The sequence below is a fragment of the Lepidochelys kempii genome, chromosome 2, assembly GCF_965140285.1.
Source record: "Lepidochelys kempii isolate rLepKem1 chromosome 2, rLepKem1.hap1, whole genome shotgun sequence".
Lineage (NCBI taxonomy): Eukaryota > Metazoa > Chordata > Testudines > Cheloniidae > Lepidochelys > Lepidochelys kempii.
In genome coordinates this window covers 739,415-755,302 of record NC_136381.1, presented here as the reverse complement: position 1 = coordinate 755,302, position 15,888 = coordinate 739,415, and the positions used below count along the sequence as shown (strand labels likewise).

The 15,888-nt window shown below is 52.1% G+C and overlaps 1 protein-coding gene across 10 annotated transcripts in view; it reads left to right on the top strand.

The window, feature by feature from the left end:
- NRBP2 (nuclear receptor binding protein 2) overlaps nucleotides 1-15,888 on the top strand; it is a 64,268-nt gene that overhangs the window by 42,921 nt on the left and 5,459 nt on the right. For all 10 annotated transcript variants that reach the window (XM_073329758.2, XM_073329762.2, XM_073329760.2 and 7 more), the window contains 7 exons: nucleotides 2,337-2,420; nucleotides 2,695-2,750; nucleotides 5,722-5,817; nucleotides 11,125-11,257; nucleotides 11,496-11,598; nucleotides 11,800-11,850; nucleotides 12,417-12,552. In XM_073329758.2, the coding sequence (XP_073185859.1) occupies nucleotides 2,337-2,420; nucleotides 2,695-2,750; nucleotides 5,722-5,817; nucleotides 11,125-11,257; nucleotides 11,496-11,598; nucleotides 11,800-11,850; nucleotides 12,417-12,552 (659 nt within the window). The remainder of the gene's footprint in view (nucleotides 1-2,336; nucleotides 2,421-2,694; nucleotides 2,751-5,721; nucleotides 5,818-11,124; nucleotides 11,258-11,495; nucleotides 11,599-11,799; nucleotides 11,851-12,416; nucleotides 12,553-15,888) is intronic.

Here is a 15,888-nt window from a genome sequence, read left to right as displayed (position 1 = left end):
CCACTGTAACCCCTAGGTCCTTTTTTGCAGAACTGCTGCCGAGCCACTCGGTCCCTAGTCTGTAGCGGTGCATGGGATTCTTCCGTTCCTAAGTGCAGGACTCTGCACTTGTCCTTGTTGAACCTCATCAGATTTCTTTTGGCCCAATCCTCTAATTTGTCTCAGTCCCTTTGGCCCCTATCCTTACCCTCCAGTGTATCTACCACTCCTCCCAGTTTATTGTCATCTGCAAACTTGCTGAGGGCCAGTAAGTTAGAGCACTATAAAATGTAAGTGTAGACAAGTCCTAAGTAATGCTCACCTGACACTGATGTGGGGGTGGGCAAAGCCAAGAGGGAAGAAAGGACCTGATAAAAGGGAGAGACATTTGCCATCCTCTCTCTCTCTCTTCCACCTACATCTACATCCCTTGCTAGTTGCAACTCCAATTCTCCCCTTTGATCAGCACTTCAGTCACTTGATGTGGTATCTGTAGATGTAGGTGGAAGAGAGAGAGAAGATGCCAAATGTCTCTCCCTTTTATCAGGTCCTTTCTTCCCTCTTGGCTTTGCCCACCCCCGCCCCTTGAGTGTCAGGTGAGCATTACTTAGGACTTGTCTACACTTAAATTTTATAGTGCTCTAACTTGCTGGCTCAGGGGTGTGAAAAATCACCCTGCCCGAGTGCAGCAAGTTGGAACGCTTTAAATTGCTAGTGTGGATAAGCTCTGAGTACTGGGAGCTATTCCCCTCGTGGAGGTGTATTACCAGGCACGCTGGGAGAGCTCTCTCCCAGTGCTTGCGTGTGACCACACTCATACTTCAAAACACTGCTGTGGGAGCGCTCCCGTGACTGTGCTTTGAAGTTTCTAGTGTAGACGTAGCCTGAGTCTCTCCCAGCAAGGTTGAGCAATTCCCCTGGTGTGACCTTACGCAGGTGAGTCACTGCATTGTCACTCCCTTGCTGAACAATGGCTCTTGGTGGGTTGATTGACACCCTGCCCAGGTATTGGTGACTTTTCTTGCTGTTGCCCCTGGGAAGCTAATATCTGCCTGATTCCCCAATTTACAGCATGTTTTAGTGACCACCATACAACACAATCTCATAACTTCATATTGTGACAAAGTTCCTCCTCTACCTTGGTGGGTCTTGCACTTACTGGCGGATTTGCTCACCTTGGAGATTCTCAGCAGCCCTCAGCTTGGCTGTTTTCATGAACCCACAGTCCAGGTCGACTCCTCCTCTGTCTGACCAGGAGTTGGGAGGTTTGGGGGGAACCCGGGCCCGCTCTCTACTCCGGGTTCCAGCCCAGGGCCCTGTGGAATGCAGCTGTCTAGAGTGCCTCCTGGAACAGCTGTGTGACAGCTACAACTCCCTGGCCTCCCCCATGGCCTCCTCCCAACCCCTTCTTTATCCTCACCACAGGACCTTCCTCCTGGTGTCTGATAATGCTTGTACACCTCAGTCCTCCAACAGTCCGCATTCTCACTCTAGGTCCTAGTGCCTCTTGCTACCAGCTCCTTACACGCGCACCACAAACTGAAGTGAGCTCCTTTCTAAACCCAGGTGCCCTGATTAGCCTGCCTTAATTGATTCTAGCAGCTTCTTGATTGTCTGCAGGTGTTCTAATCAGCCTGTCTGTCTTGTCTCCAGAAGGTTCCTGATTGTTCTGGAACCTTCCCTGTTACCTTACCAAGGGAAAAGGGACCTACTTAACCTGGGGCTAATATATCTGCCTTCTATTACTCTCCTGTAGCCACCCGGCCCGACCCTGTCACAATATGCATGAATGACACACATCTATGGACAGAGAAATGACTTCCAGCAGATCATAACCTTTCCTCTGAGACCTTACAAGGCCTGCTTTATACATAAGATCATGATTATTTGAAAATGAGGACTATGGGGGTTACAGCACGCTCCCCCAAGATATAGAATGTCACAGTGGGTTATTGTGACATTTTATGAACTGGCACGTATCTTTTGCATTTGATCTTACAATTGGGGTTAAGTATTTAGGTCCATTAAGCACAATAGACAAGAGGGGCCTGTACTGATACTGTGTGTGGAGGGACGTCTCTGAAGGCCTTTGGGGAAGATCTTCTTCCTTGTGAGAGTTGGTTTTTCTGTCATGGACCTTTCTGCCCCTGCAGATACGGGAGAGGAATCTCTCCAAGGGAGCAGGAGCCATGGGGGCTCTGGCTGCCTGGGAGCTGGGCAGGCTGCAGTGAGGAGCAAATGCAGAGACCCCTGCAGTCTCCTGTTCTTTCCCTGTATCTAGATCTTTGAATACAGCTTGGGGGACAAGCTGTGGGCTAGGGGTTTCTTACGCCGAACACTCTGTCCTCCTCATGCAGCCATCCCTGATGACCTCCGAAGCCCCATCAGGATTGAGAGAGAGGAGCAGCGCAACTTGCATTTCTTCCCCCCAGAGTATGGCCGTAAGTTCAGATCCCCTCTGCAGCAGAGGGCAGAGGGGTAGCATGGAGTAGGTATTGGGGAGGGGCATGGGACAGGTGTGTAGGGTGAAAAAGGGGACCACGGGGCAGATTCATGGCGGAGGGGGAAATGGGGAAGATGTGGGAGGCATGCTGATGCATGGGGCAGGGGTATGTGTGTGTGTGTGGGGCACAGGGCAGGTGTGTATTGGGGTGTTCCCAGCAGTGGTGGTGGCTTGGAACACCAGTCTGGTTTGTTTCTGGTTTGGTTTTGCAGATGTAGCTGATGGGACAGCTGTGGACATTTTCTCCTTTGGAATGTGCGCCCTGGAGGTAAGGAGCCAGAAGACCCCCCCTACAGATCCCAGGAACTCCCCGAAGGGTTGTCTAGTCCTCCCTTGCTTGGGGCAGAGTGAATTCATTCCCCTGACCCTTCAGGAAGAAGGGGATCTCAGCTCAGTCCAGGAGCTCCCTGTCGAATGGAGTCTGGGTGCCCTCCACTTGCCCCTGTGAGGGCAGCTCTGTGCCCTCTCTTCTCTGATGAAGGCTCTGTGGACCTGCCATCCCCCGTGGCTGTGATGGAGGCTCTGCTCCTGGGGTGACCATTTCCTGCTGTCCCGGCTACCCGCCCTGGGGAGCGGTGGGAGAACTGGCCCCACCCACTTGTGACTCCCCTTCTCAGAGTGAGACGCCTCCCTCAGCCATCTCTGTCCAGACTGAGGCCCTGCCTGGCCCGAGGGCACGGTTGATACTGGTCTTACCCCTTAGGGCCTGTTACACACATGGGTGTGAGGTTTCCCTTGGCCAGTGGGAGAAGCTGCTCACCAGGGGGACTTGCACTGCTGCACCCACCAGGGGATGTACCCAGGGAGTGGCTGTCCACTGCAACCTGTACTGGTGAGCTCGGGGCCCCAGGGAGCAGGGCTGCAAATGCCTCCCACTGCAGCCCCACCCCCTGACCCCGGCCCCACAAACCAGCTTCAGGAACAGATCGAGCGCGTCATCCTCCCCACAATGGGGTGGAGAGAGGACCCGGAGCCCTGACTGGAAATAGTATTATGGGGTCGCTGTGTTAGTCTGTAGCCACAGAAACAACCAGGAGTCCGGTGGCACCGTTAAGACTAACAGATTTATTTGGGCATAAGCTTTCGTGGGTAAAACCCCACTTCTTCAGATGCATGGAGTGAAAATTACAGATGCAGGCACAGATATACGGACACATGAAGAGAAGGGAGTTATCCTACAAGTGGAGAACCAGTATTGACAGGGCCAATTCGGTCAGGGTGGATGTGGTCCACTCCCAATAATTGATGAGGAGGTGTCAATACCAAGAGAGGGAAAATTGTGTTTGTAGTGAGCCAGCCACGCCCAGTCCCTGGTCAAGCCCAAATTGATGGTGTTAAGTCTGCAAATGAATTGTAGCTCTGCAGTTTCTCTCTGAAGTCTGTTTTTGAAGTTTTTTTGTTGAAGGATGGCTACTTTTCAATCTGCTATTGAATGTCCAGGGAGATTGAAGTGTTCTCCGACTGGCTTTTGTATGTTACCATTCCTGATGTCTGATTTGTCCCCATTTATTCTTTTGCATAGAGACTGTCCGGTTTGGCCAATGTACGTGGCAGAGGGGCATTGCTGGCACATGATGGCATCTTCACATTAGTAGACGTGCAGGTGAACGAGCCCCTGCTGGTGTGGCTGATGTGGTTGGGTCCTCTGATGGTGTCACTAGAGTAGATATGGGGACAGAGTAGGCAACGGTGTTTGTTATAGGGATTTGTTCCTGGGTTAGTGTTTCTGTGGTGTGGTATTTGGTTGCTGGTGAGTATTTGCTTCAGGTTGGGGGGCTGCCTGTAAGGGAGGACTGGCCTGTCTCCCAAGGACTGTGAGAGTGAGTGATCATTTTCCAGAATAGGTTGTAGATCGTTGATAATGTGTTGGAGAGGTTTTAGCTGGGGGCAGTATGTGATGGCCAGTGGTGTTCTGTTATTTTCCTTGTTGGGCCTGACTTGTAGTAGGTTACTTCTGGGTGCCCATCTCGTTCTGTCAATCTGTTTCCTCACTTCCCCAGGTAGGTATTGTAGTTGTAAGAATGCTTGATAGAGATCTTGTAGGTGTTTATCTCTGTCTGAGGGATTGGAGCAAATGCGGTTGTATCATAGAGCTTGGCTGTAGACAATGGATCATGTGATGTGTCCTGGATGAAAGCTGGAGGCATGTAGGTAAGTAGAGCGGTCAGTAGGTTTCTGGTATAGGGTGGTGTTTATGTGACTATCACTTATTTGCACTGTGGTCCAGTCTGAGGTTGATGGTGTGGTGGAAATTGTTGAAATCCCGGTGGAATTCCTCAAGGGCTTCTTTTCCATGGGTCCAGATGATGAAGATGTCATCAATGTAGCGCAAGTAGAATAGGGGCGTTAGGGGACGAGAGCTGAGGAAGCGTTGTTCTAAGTCAGCCATAAAAATGTTGGCTTACTGTGGGGCCATGCGGGTACCCATAGCAGTGCCGCTGATCTGAAGGGATACATTGTCCCCAAATGTGAAATAGTTATGGGTGAGGACAAAGTCACAAAGTTCAGCCACCAGGTTTGCCGTGACATTATCGGGGATGCTGTTCCTGACGGCTTGTAGTCCATCTTTGTGTGGAATGTTGGTGCAGAGGGCTTCTACATCCATAGTGGCCAGGATGGTGTTTTCAGGAAGATCACCGATGCATTGTAGTTGCCTCAGGAAGTCTGTGGTGTCTCGAAGGTAGCTGGGAGTGCTGGTAGTGTGGGGTCTGAAGAGAGAGTCCAAATAGCCAGATAATCCTGCTGTCAGGGTGCCAATGCCTGAGACGATGGGGCGCCCAGGGTTTCCAGGTTTATGGATCCTGGGTAGCAGACAGAATACACCTGGTCGGGGCTCTGGGAGTGTGTCTGTGTAGATTTGTTCCCGTGCTGTAGCAGGGAGTTTCTTGAGCAGATGGTGTAGTTTCTTTTGGTACTCCTCAGTGAGATTGGAGGATAGTGGCCTGTAGAATGTGGTGTTGGAGAGCTGCCTGGCAGCCTCCTGTTCATAATCCGACCTGTTCATTATGACTACAGCTTGTGTGGAGCTAGGGGGAACCCAGACTTCCAGCCTGAGAGACCGTCACTGACCTGGCCTGACACCTGTTCCCATCCCACCAGAGGGGCACCAGAGCACCGTCCTCCTGCCCTGAGAATGTCTTGAGTAGGAGCTCCCTTGTGAGAGCAGAGGGGCTGCGGCTTGGCCAGTCTGGCTGGGGATCCGTGTTGGGGCGGGGGCTAAGCTCTGATCTCCCCGGCAGATGGCGGTGCTGGAGATCCAGCCCAATGGGGACAGCCGAGTCTCAGAGGAGGCGATTGCTCGGGCAAGGCACTCCTTGGATGATCCCAACATGCGGGTGAGCAAGGCGGGCTGAGCCCCACCAGGGAACACCAAGGACATTGCAAAGAGTCCTGGCCACAACGCCCCACACGCTGATGGGCTCAGGGCTCCCCCCAGTCACCTGTTATGGGGCTTGGGGCTCCCCAACCCTCCATCTTACACATACAGGACTTGGGGCTCCCCCCACTTCAGTTTCCTTCTCAGGCTCTGCAGAGCTTGGGAATCCCCCACATGCCCTCGCAGTCCAAATCTCCCTCTCAGGAACTATGGGGCTCCCAATCCCCACTGCAGTCTCCTTCTAAGGGTCCATGGGGCTCAGGTCCCCCCATTGCCCCAATCTCCCTACAGCCCAACCCTCTGAATGGAGGGAGATTATATATAGAGTCCCCAAGCTCGGTGCGGCAGGTCCTGAAGGCTAGGAGAGAGATGCTGGAGACCAACTTTAGGATGCTAGATAAGAGATTAAAGCCCAGGACCTGAAATGCTTCCAGTTCCACGCACAGGGCCATTAGGCAGGCAGAACTGCAGGGTCTCAATGCACGGATGAGACATTGGTGCAGGGAGGAGGGTTTTAGGTTTATTAGGAACTGGGGAACGTTTTGGGAAAGGAGGAGCTTATACAGGAAGGATGGGCTCCACGTAAACCAAAATGGAACCAGATTGCTGGCACGTAAAATTAAAAAGGTTGGAGAGGATGTTTTAAATTAAGGACAGGAGGAAAGCTGATAGGCGCAGAGGAGCATGCAGTTCAAGCAGAGACATCTCTTAGGGATGAGTTTATCAAAGGGGAAACTCTGTATCCTAGAAAAGAGTATAGGAAAGAAGTTGGTAAAGTCCAGGCAGGAGCTAGTGAGGAACAGTCAAACATACAAGTATCACATTTAAATGTAACACATGAATATTGACAAAATATATAAATGGTAGAAGTCTAAATACTAAGATGGGTGAACTAAAGTGCCTGGTATTAAATGAGAATATTGATACAAAAGCCATCACAGAAACTTGGTGGAATGAGGATAATCAATGGAACATATTTCAGAGTAACAGCCGTGTTAGTCCGTATCCGCAAAAAGAACAGGAGGACTTGTGGCACCTCAGAGACTAACAAATGTATTTGAGCATAAGCTTTCATGGGCTAAAACCCACTTCATTGGACATAGAATCGCAGGACTGGAAGGGACCTCGAGAGGTCATCTAGTCCAGTCCCCCACAGTCATGGCAGGATTAAGTATTATCTAGACCATCCCTGACAGGCGTCTGTCTAACCTGCTTTTAAAAACCTCCCATGATGGAGATTCCCTAAGCTCCCTGGGCAATTTATTCCAGTGCTTAACTTCCCTGACAGTTAGAAAGTTTTTCATAATGTCCAACCTTGCTGCATTTAAGCTCATTGTTTCTTGTCCTATTCTCAGAGGTTAAGGAGAACAATTTTTTCTCCCTCCTCCGTATATCAACCTTTTATGTACTTGAAAACTGTTCTCATGTCCCCTCTCGGTCTTCTTTTCTCCAGACTAAACAAACCCAATTTTTTCAGTGTTCCGTCATAGGTCATGTTTTCTAGACCTGTGGTCATTTTTGTTTCTTCTCTGGATTTTTTCCAGTTTGGCCACATCTTTCCTGAAATATGGTGCCCAGAACTGGACACAATATTCCAGTTGAGCACGGTAATACCAGGGTACAAAATATACAGGAATGACAGAGTAGGTTGTGCTGGTGGGGGCGTGGAGAAAGCATGGAGTCAAATTAGTAAAAATCTTTAGTGAATCAAACTATACCATAGAATCTCAATGGATAGAAATTCCGTGTTTGAATAATAAGAGTATAGCAGAAGGAATATACTACTGACTACGTGGCCAGAATGGTGAGGGTGATTGTGAAATGCTCAGGGAGATCAGAAAGTCTACAAAGGGAGAAAATGCAATAATAATAATAATAATAATAATTAATTAATAAATCATCCTCAAATTGATTGGGTACATGTCACCTCAGGATGGGATGCAAAAATAAATTTTCTAGACAGCATAAATTACTACTTCTTGAAGCAGCTTGTCCTGGAACCCACAAGGGGAGAGGCAATTCTTGATTTAATCCTAAATAGATCAAAGATGTGGTCCAAGAGGTGAATATAGCTGAAGTGCTTGGTAATAGCAACCATAACATAATTAAATTGAACATCCTTGGAGGGTGGGGGAAATGCCAAAGAAACCCACTACGGTAGCATTAACTTCAAAAAGGAGAACCATACAAAAGTGAGGAGGCTAGTTACATGGAGATTAAAAGGAAGAGTCACAAGGGTGAAATGCCTGCAAACTGCATGGAGATTATTTAAAACACATAATAGAAGCTCAAACTAAATGTGTACCCCAAATAAAAACAGTAAGAGGACCAAAAAATGCCACCATGGCTAAACAGCAGAGTAAAAGAGGCAGTTAGAGGTAAAAGGGCATCCTTCAAAAATTGTAAGTCAAATCCTAGTGAGGAAGATAGAAAGGAGCAGAAACTCTGTCAAGGCAAGTATAAAAGTATATAAAGCAGGCCAAGAAAGAATGTGAAGAGCAACTAGCTAAGGACACAAAAATTAACAGCAATTTTTTTTAAATACATCAGAAGCAGGAAGCATGCCTAGCAGTCAGTGGAGCCACTGGACAATTGAGGAGCTAAAAATGCACTCAGAAAAGATAAGGTCATTGTGGAGAAGCTAAGTGAATTTTTTTCATTGGTCTTCACTGCAGAGGATATGGGGGAAATCCCCACACCTGAGCCATTCTTTTTAGGTGGCCAGTCTGAGGAACTATCCCAGATTGAGGTCTCAATAGAAGAGGTTTGGGAGCAAATTGACTTATTACTGTTTAATTTATCATCAGAACCAGATGGGATTCATCCAAGAGTTCTGCAGGAACTCTGATATGAAACTGCAGAACTTACTAACGGTGGGGTGTAACCGATCACTTAAATCAGCCTCTGGACCAGGTGACTGGAGGGCAGCTACTGTGAAGCCAATTTTTAAAAAAAGGCTCCTGGGAATTAGAGGCCAGTAAGCCTGACTTCAGTACCAGGTAACTGCTTGAAACTATAGTAAAGAACAGAATTATTAGAGGTGTAGATAAACACAGTATGTTGGGAAAGAGCCAGCTTTTCCCGGCTTTTGTAAAGGGAAATCCTGCCTCACCAATTTATTAGAATTCTTTGGGGGTTTCAACACACATGTGGACAAGTGGATATAGTGTATTTGGACTTTCAGAAAGCCTCTGACAAGGTCCCTCACCAAAGGCTCCTAAGCAAAGCAAGGGATAAGAGGGAAGGTCCTCTCATGGATCAGTAATGGGTTGAAAGATAGGAAACAGGGTAGGAATGAATGGTTAGTTTTCAAAATGGAGAGAGGTAAATACCAGGGTTCCCCAAGGATCTATACTGGGACCAGTGCTGTTCAACATATTCATAAATGATCTGAAAAAAGGGGGTGAACAGTGAGGTGATAAAGTTTGCAGATGATACAGAACGACTCAAGATAGTTAAGTCCAAAGCTGAATGTGAAGAATTACAAAGGGATCTCACAAAAGGGATACTCAGGAACTGGGCAACAAAATGGCAGATGAAATTCAGTGTTGATAGGTGCAAAGTAACGCACATTGGAAAACATCATCCCAACTATACGTATAAAATGATGAGGTCGAAATTAGCTGTTACCCCTCAAGAAAGAGATCTTGCAGTCATTGTGGATAGTTCTCTGAAAACATCCACGCAATGTGCAGCATAGGGTGACCAGATAGCATATGTGAAAAATCCGGACTGGGCTGGGGGGTAATAGGCATCTATATAAGAAAAAGCCCAGACTATCAGGACTGTCCCTATAAAATCGGGACATCTGGTCACCCTAGTGCAGCGGCAGTCAAAAAAGTGAAAAGAATATTAGGAACCATTAGGAAAGGGATAGATAATAAGACAGAAAATATCATAATTGGGGGAGGGATAGCTCAGTGGTTTGAGCATTGGCCTGCTAAACCCAGGGTTGTGAGTTCAATCCTTGAGGGGGCCATTTAGAGATCTGGGGCAAAAACTGGGGCTTGGTCCTGCTTTGAGCAGGGGTTGGACGAGATGACCTCCTGAGGTTCCTTCCAACCCCGATCTTCTATGGTTCTATGATAATGCCACTATATAAATTCATGGTACACCCACACCTTGAATACTGCGTGCATTCTGGTTGCCCCATCTCAAGAAAGATATATTAGAATGGGAAAAAGTGCAGACAATGACAGGGGTATGAAACAGCTTCTGCAGAAGGAGAGAGTTGAAAGACTGGGACTTCAATTTTAAAAAGGAGACAATTAACAGGGGATGTGACAGAGGGTCTATCAATCATGACTGCTGGTGAGAAAGTGACCAGGGCAGTGTGATTTACCCCTTCACAGAACACAAGAGCCAGGGGTCACCCAGCGACATGAGCAGGCAGCAGGTTTAAAACAAACCAACAGAAGCATTGCTTCACGCAGCGCCGAGCCACCCCGTGGAGCTCAGTTCAAGGTGGTGTTTTTGATCGGCTTTTATTGACACCTGTTCAGTACAAAGCTCTTTGTGAGCGATTCAGATGCTCCTCCACCTAGGGCTGAGAGCTCCTGCTCCTGCTCTTCCCCGCAGGTCTCCAGCAGAAACGGGAGGTAGGACCTGCCATTCCTGACTTCCCTATGGTGATAAAGCAGCAGAGAAGTTTCTGGGGAGAGGGGAGCTGGAGAGGGGCAGAGCAGGGAGGTCATAGAGTGCCGCCGAGCAGAGCGCCTCCGCAGCCTTTCTTTTCCACCGAGGAGCAGGAAAGGGCGCGCGTCCAGCCTTTCCCCTCTGCAGGCCACCATTAAGCGTTTCCAGCTCCCCCGTCCAGCTGTGTCTTGAATCCTCCTCTCGTCCCAACCCCAGGATGTCTCCCAGCCTGTGAGCGCAGAGGAAGGGCTCTCAGGTGCTGATTCTGACGGGCTGTTAGACACCCCCCGCCCACTCTTTTCGCAGTCTGCTTGCTGAATTTCCCCTGCATCCTCCACCTGCACATTGCGCAGCAGCACCAGGAGCCAGCGCTCCTGGGAGCCCAGACTCCTGTTGCAATAGGGCCCCCAGGAACATCGTCACCTTAAGGTGGTACCACGAATCCCACGATCATTGCACCAAAGTCTGCGCACTCTACAGCCCTCTGGTGTCGCTGCCAACTGGCACGAGGCTCCTGGAGCCCTCAGAGGACGGGCATGCATTGCCTCTCCTGGGCCGCTGTGGTGGGGCTGCAGCGGGGGGAGGTCTCTGCATTGCCGCGGACTCATGCCCCCCCCGTTTTGCCCCTCAGGACTTCATTCTGGGGTGCCTGCTCCTCAACCCGGACAAGCGGCCAACAGCCCATAACCTGCTCTTCCACCAGGTGCTCTTTGAGGTCCACTCCCTCAAACTGCTGGCAGCGCACTGCTTCATCAACGGCCAATGTGAGTGAGCGGGGACGAGGAACGGGGACGCTCAGCCGCAGCACCCTGGCACTCAGCTGAGTCTTGAGCAGAGCGGTACCAGATGCAGCCACCCAAATCCCTGCCCCAGCGCAGCCGAGGGCATGGGAGAGGCTCTCTGGGCCCCTCCTTGGGGAAGGGGCAGTCTCTGGCCCCTACCTGCGGGGAGAGTTTGTGCCGTGCTCCCAGCTGACAGGTTCTTCTCTTGCCTTTGCTGTAGACCTGATGCCGGAGAACGTGGTGGAGGAGAAGACGAAGGAGCTGGACCTGAACATGGTGATGGCGGAGATCCGGCGAGAGGGGCTGCCTGCAGTGCAGTGGAGGTGAGACCCCTGGGGAGGGGGATCTTGGGGCAGCAGCAGCAGCGGGGAGTGTGGATGGGCAGGAAACCCTGCAACCTCCACACCCAGCAACCATGGCTTGGTGCTCCTAGTGTCACTGCCCCACCTCTCCCCCAGCCCCTCTTTCTGCCCCTCCTTGCCCCACTGTCCCCAGTAACCTCTCCACTCCTGTTTCTCTTCCAGATACTCAGAAGTCTCCTTCCTGGAGCTAGATAAGTTCCTGGAGGACGTCAGGTGAGCTGGGGTTGGCTGAGGGATCCGTGGGACACCACCCAGGCCTGTTCAGACGCTCCTTGTGTGGATAACATGCTGCCAGCGAGGCTTGGACAGACAGGGCCTCAGCTCAGGCTCCCTAGTGCAAGCACCAGTGGGGTGGCTGGTTTCGTTCAGTCCTGACCCCTGGATGCCAGACAATGCCTCGTCCCTGGGCTGCATGGAGCTGCCAGCCTCTCGAACACTGCAGGGAAGCTTTTGCAGAAATGTTTCCTTTCTGCTGAGTGGTTTCTGGGTCAGTTCCTGATTTGTCCCCCTCCCCATGGTCGACCCGAGCTGGCTGCTGTTCTGTCCACGGCCCCTGGACTGCGGGGGCCCCCAAGGCTAAAGCCCTGGGCTGCCGTAGGGCAGCCATGTCTGGAGTGAGGGGGAAGGGCTTGTGCCCTGCTGCCTCCCCCACATCAACAGGGCCCGGCTTCTCCTCCCCCTGCAGAGCACAGCTCCCCCGGGGCCATGACCCCTCCCTCGCCCCTTGCTAGCTGGGCCTGGGCATGGCTTGTTCCGCCTGACCTGTCTCTCTGTGGCAGGAACGGGATCTATCCCCTGATGAACTTCGCGGCCACCAGGCCCCTGCTGCTCCCGCGTGCGCTCTCCCAGCCTCAGGAGGACCCCCAGAAAGCCAAGACCCCCACCCCGGAGCCCTTCGATGTGGAGACGAGGAAGGTAAGGGCAAAAGTGGGACCATTTCAAATGCCACCCTGGGGACAGCACCCCCTGCTGGAACTAGGCAGACAGTGCCCTTTTCTGCTACGCTCTTGCCCTGTGGACTCCCCTCCCACTGGTCTGGCGCGGTCCCCCAGCCCAGCTGCAAGGTCTCCAGCCGGCAAGGGAGAGACGTTTCCAGTGCCCACAGTGAGTGCTGTGGGCTCCCCACTTGGGATCGAGCTAATGCACTTTGTTCTCAGCCTTGACCCATCAGAGCAGCCAGGCTGGGGCTGGGGCTGGGGCTGGTCTCCGGTACATTTCCCAGGAGGTCCACAGACAGCACTAAAGCCCAGGGCATGATGGGAGGTAGGGATTGATTATTGTTTGATACTGACTTTACAGTGAGACCCCAGCTGAGATCAGGCCCCTGTTGTGCAGGGTGCTGCACAGAAAGGGAGAAAAATCCCTGCCCCACATGGCTTATGCTCCAGTGGAAGGTACAGTCTTGCCAACTGGGCAGAGCAAACAGTTGAAGGGAGAAGGGGAGTGGGGCAAGCATGAGTGGATGCATGGTTACAGACACTCTCTTTCTTACTCCTCTCTATTCTTTGTATTACGGTAGCTCTGGATCCAGGACCCTGCTGTACTGGGTGCTGTAGAAATGTGTAACAGAGACAGCCCCTGCCCCAGAACACTTACAGGCCAAGTGTAAGACTGTAGACAGTAGGTGGATATAACAGGCAGAGCAGGCACAAGGAAACAGTGAGACTATACGGGTCAGGATGAAAAGCAGAGGTCACAGCGCACCAGCTGCCTAAGCAGTGCTAAGGTTTTTGTGGGCCTGGCAGCAGGGGGAGTGCTAAGGAGAGATTTGAAAGAGGACAATGAGGTGGCTTTGCAGAGGTGTTTTGGGGAGCTTCTCTCATGCACAGTGGGTGTAATGAGAGATGGCTTGTGGGGAAATTGCTAAAATGGGCAATCAAGACTGGCATCATTTCCTGAATGAATGAAGGAGTCGACATGTCTATGGCACATGAAAAAGATGGGGCAAGTGGGGATAGGCCATCAAAGACTCTACAGCAGGGGTGGGCCACATCTGGCTATGGAAATTATATTGCGGGCCCCCTCATGAAATTGGGGGTTGGGGTGTGGGAGGGGGTGAGGGCTCTGGCTGGGAGGGCAGGCTCTGGGGTGGAGCCAGAAATGAAGAGTTCAGGATGTGGGAGGGGGCTTCGGGCTGGGGCAGGGGGTTGGGGTGCAGGGGTGGGGGTGAGGGCTCTGGGATGGGGCTGGGGATGAGGGGTTGGGGTGCAGGGGTGGGGGTGAGGGCTCTGGCTGGGGGTGCGGGCTCTGGGATGGGGCTGGAGATGAGGGGTTGGGGGTGCAGGAGGGTGCTCCGGGCTGGGACCAAGGGGTTTGGAGGGCAGGAGGGGGATCAGGGCTGGGGCACGGGCAGGGGGTTGGGGCATGGGAGGGGTCAGGGGGTGCAGGCTCTGGGCGGCGCTTACCTCAAGCAGCTCCCAGAAGCAGCGGCACATCCGCCCTCCAGCTCCTATGCGGAGGCGCAGCCAGGCAGCTCTGTGCACGGCTCCGTCCGCAGGTGCCACCCCTGCAGCTCCCATTGGCCATGGTTCCCGGCCACATGCACTATATGTGCCTTCACTGCAGAGCGGCGGGGGTGGTGCTTGGGGCAGGGCTGTGGGCAGTGTGTGGAGCCCCCTGCCTGCCCCTACACGTAGGAGCTGGAGGGGGGACGTGCTGTTGCTTCTGGGAGCCGTGCAGAGGCATGGCACGCGTGGGGCGGGGAAAGCCCCCAACCTCGCTCCCTGGCTGAAGCGCTGGAGCAGGACAAGCCCCGAACCCTGCTCCCTGGCAGGAGCTTGAGGGCCTGATTAGAATGTCTGAAGAGCCGGATGCGGCCCCCAGGCCGTAGTTTGCCCACCGCTGCTCTGCAGTGAAGGCACAGATAGTGCATGTCTTTGAAGTGGAAGAGGCACTAGCAGAGGGACACAAAGCGGGGAATCAAAACGAGAAGCCGGGAAGAGGACTTCTGTGCTTATTGTTTGTAAAGCCGTCCTGCCTACGAGCCACTGAGAACAGCGTTAGGCATGGGACAAACACAGACCAGAGAGAGGGCCTGGCCTCAAAGAGCTGACAATCTAAGTAGCCGTGTTTTTAAGGGCTACAAGTGAGTCTAGACGGCATCTGTCAAGGCCAGAGAAGAGGAGGTGGCAGGTAAGTGAGATGATGAGGGCCTGGATGAGAGATTTAGCTGTGTGGGCAGAGATTAGAGGCCTCCGCCTCCTCTTCTATGTGGAGTTCAGCCACCAGGGGATAGCCTCTGTCCTGAGGGAGGCCAGACATTGTACACCAGACTCCAGTTGTCAGGTTGGGCACTCTTCTACCACAGGTTATTGTCTGCGATGTTGCCCCAGGGACACGGCATGGGGAGGAAACCAGGCCAAGCCGATGCACGGTCTGGTCTGGACCTTTGGTCTGACCCAGTATGGCCCTTCTTACGGCCGCGGCACCTGTGAACGACCCAGAGAGTAGTCTACTGAGCCTGCTCTAGTGTCTATGGACAAGGAGGCAGGTTCACTCATGGATTCCTGAATTTATTTAGGCCCGGCCTACACTAGGAAAGTATAACCGTTGCTGAGGGATGTGAAAAAATCTACCCCTGAGCGATGCAATTAAACCGACCTACCTCCTGGTGTGGACAGCGCTAGGTGACCGGGAGAATTCTGCCGTCAGCCTAGCTACTGCCTCTCTGGGAGATAGAGTTCCCTTGGCATAGCTCGTGTCTACACTGAAGCCCTACAGCGGCGCAACTGCACCACTGCTGTGTTGCATGTGTAGACAAGCCCCTAGGGCGTCAGACTCTTTCCCACAGATGCTTCCATTGTGTAAGAACATAGTTTTCAGCTCCTTGGCGGCATGGACCATCCATGCATGCCAAAGGGCCAGTAGCGCTTTTGTCCCGGAGTGCACGAGCGGCCACAGCAAAGTGGGTCAAAGAGATCAGCCATCATGTCACACCCCAGTCAGGAGTGGGAGTCCGCCCCAAGTATAAGCTGGTGCTGAACGTTGTTTCCTGTCTGAGAATGGGGCATCGGGCAGCTGGAAAGGCCAGATCATAATGGTGTTTTGCAGAAAGAAGTGGCAGGATTAGAACCCGGCCTGGATGTGAGGATCTGAGGGAGGGCTGAGTGGAAGGTGACACCCATCTTACAGACATGAGTGACGGGGAGGATGGAAGTGTTGTCCACAGCGATTGAGAAAGGAGGCAGGAGAGGCGGGGATGGGGGGGAACGATTAAGAGCTTGGAACAATTTGTGGGTGGTGAGTCAATCG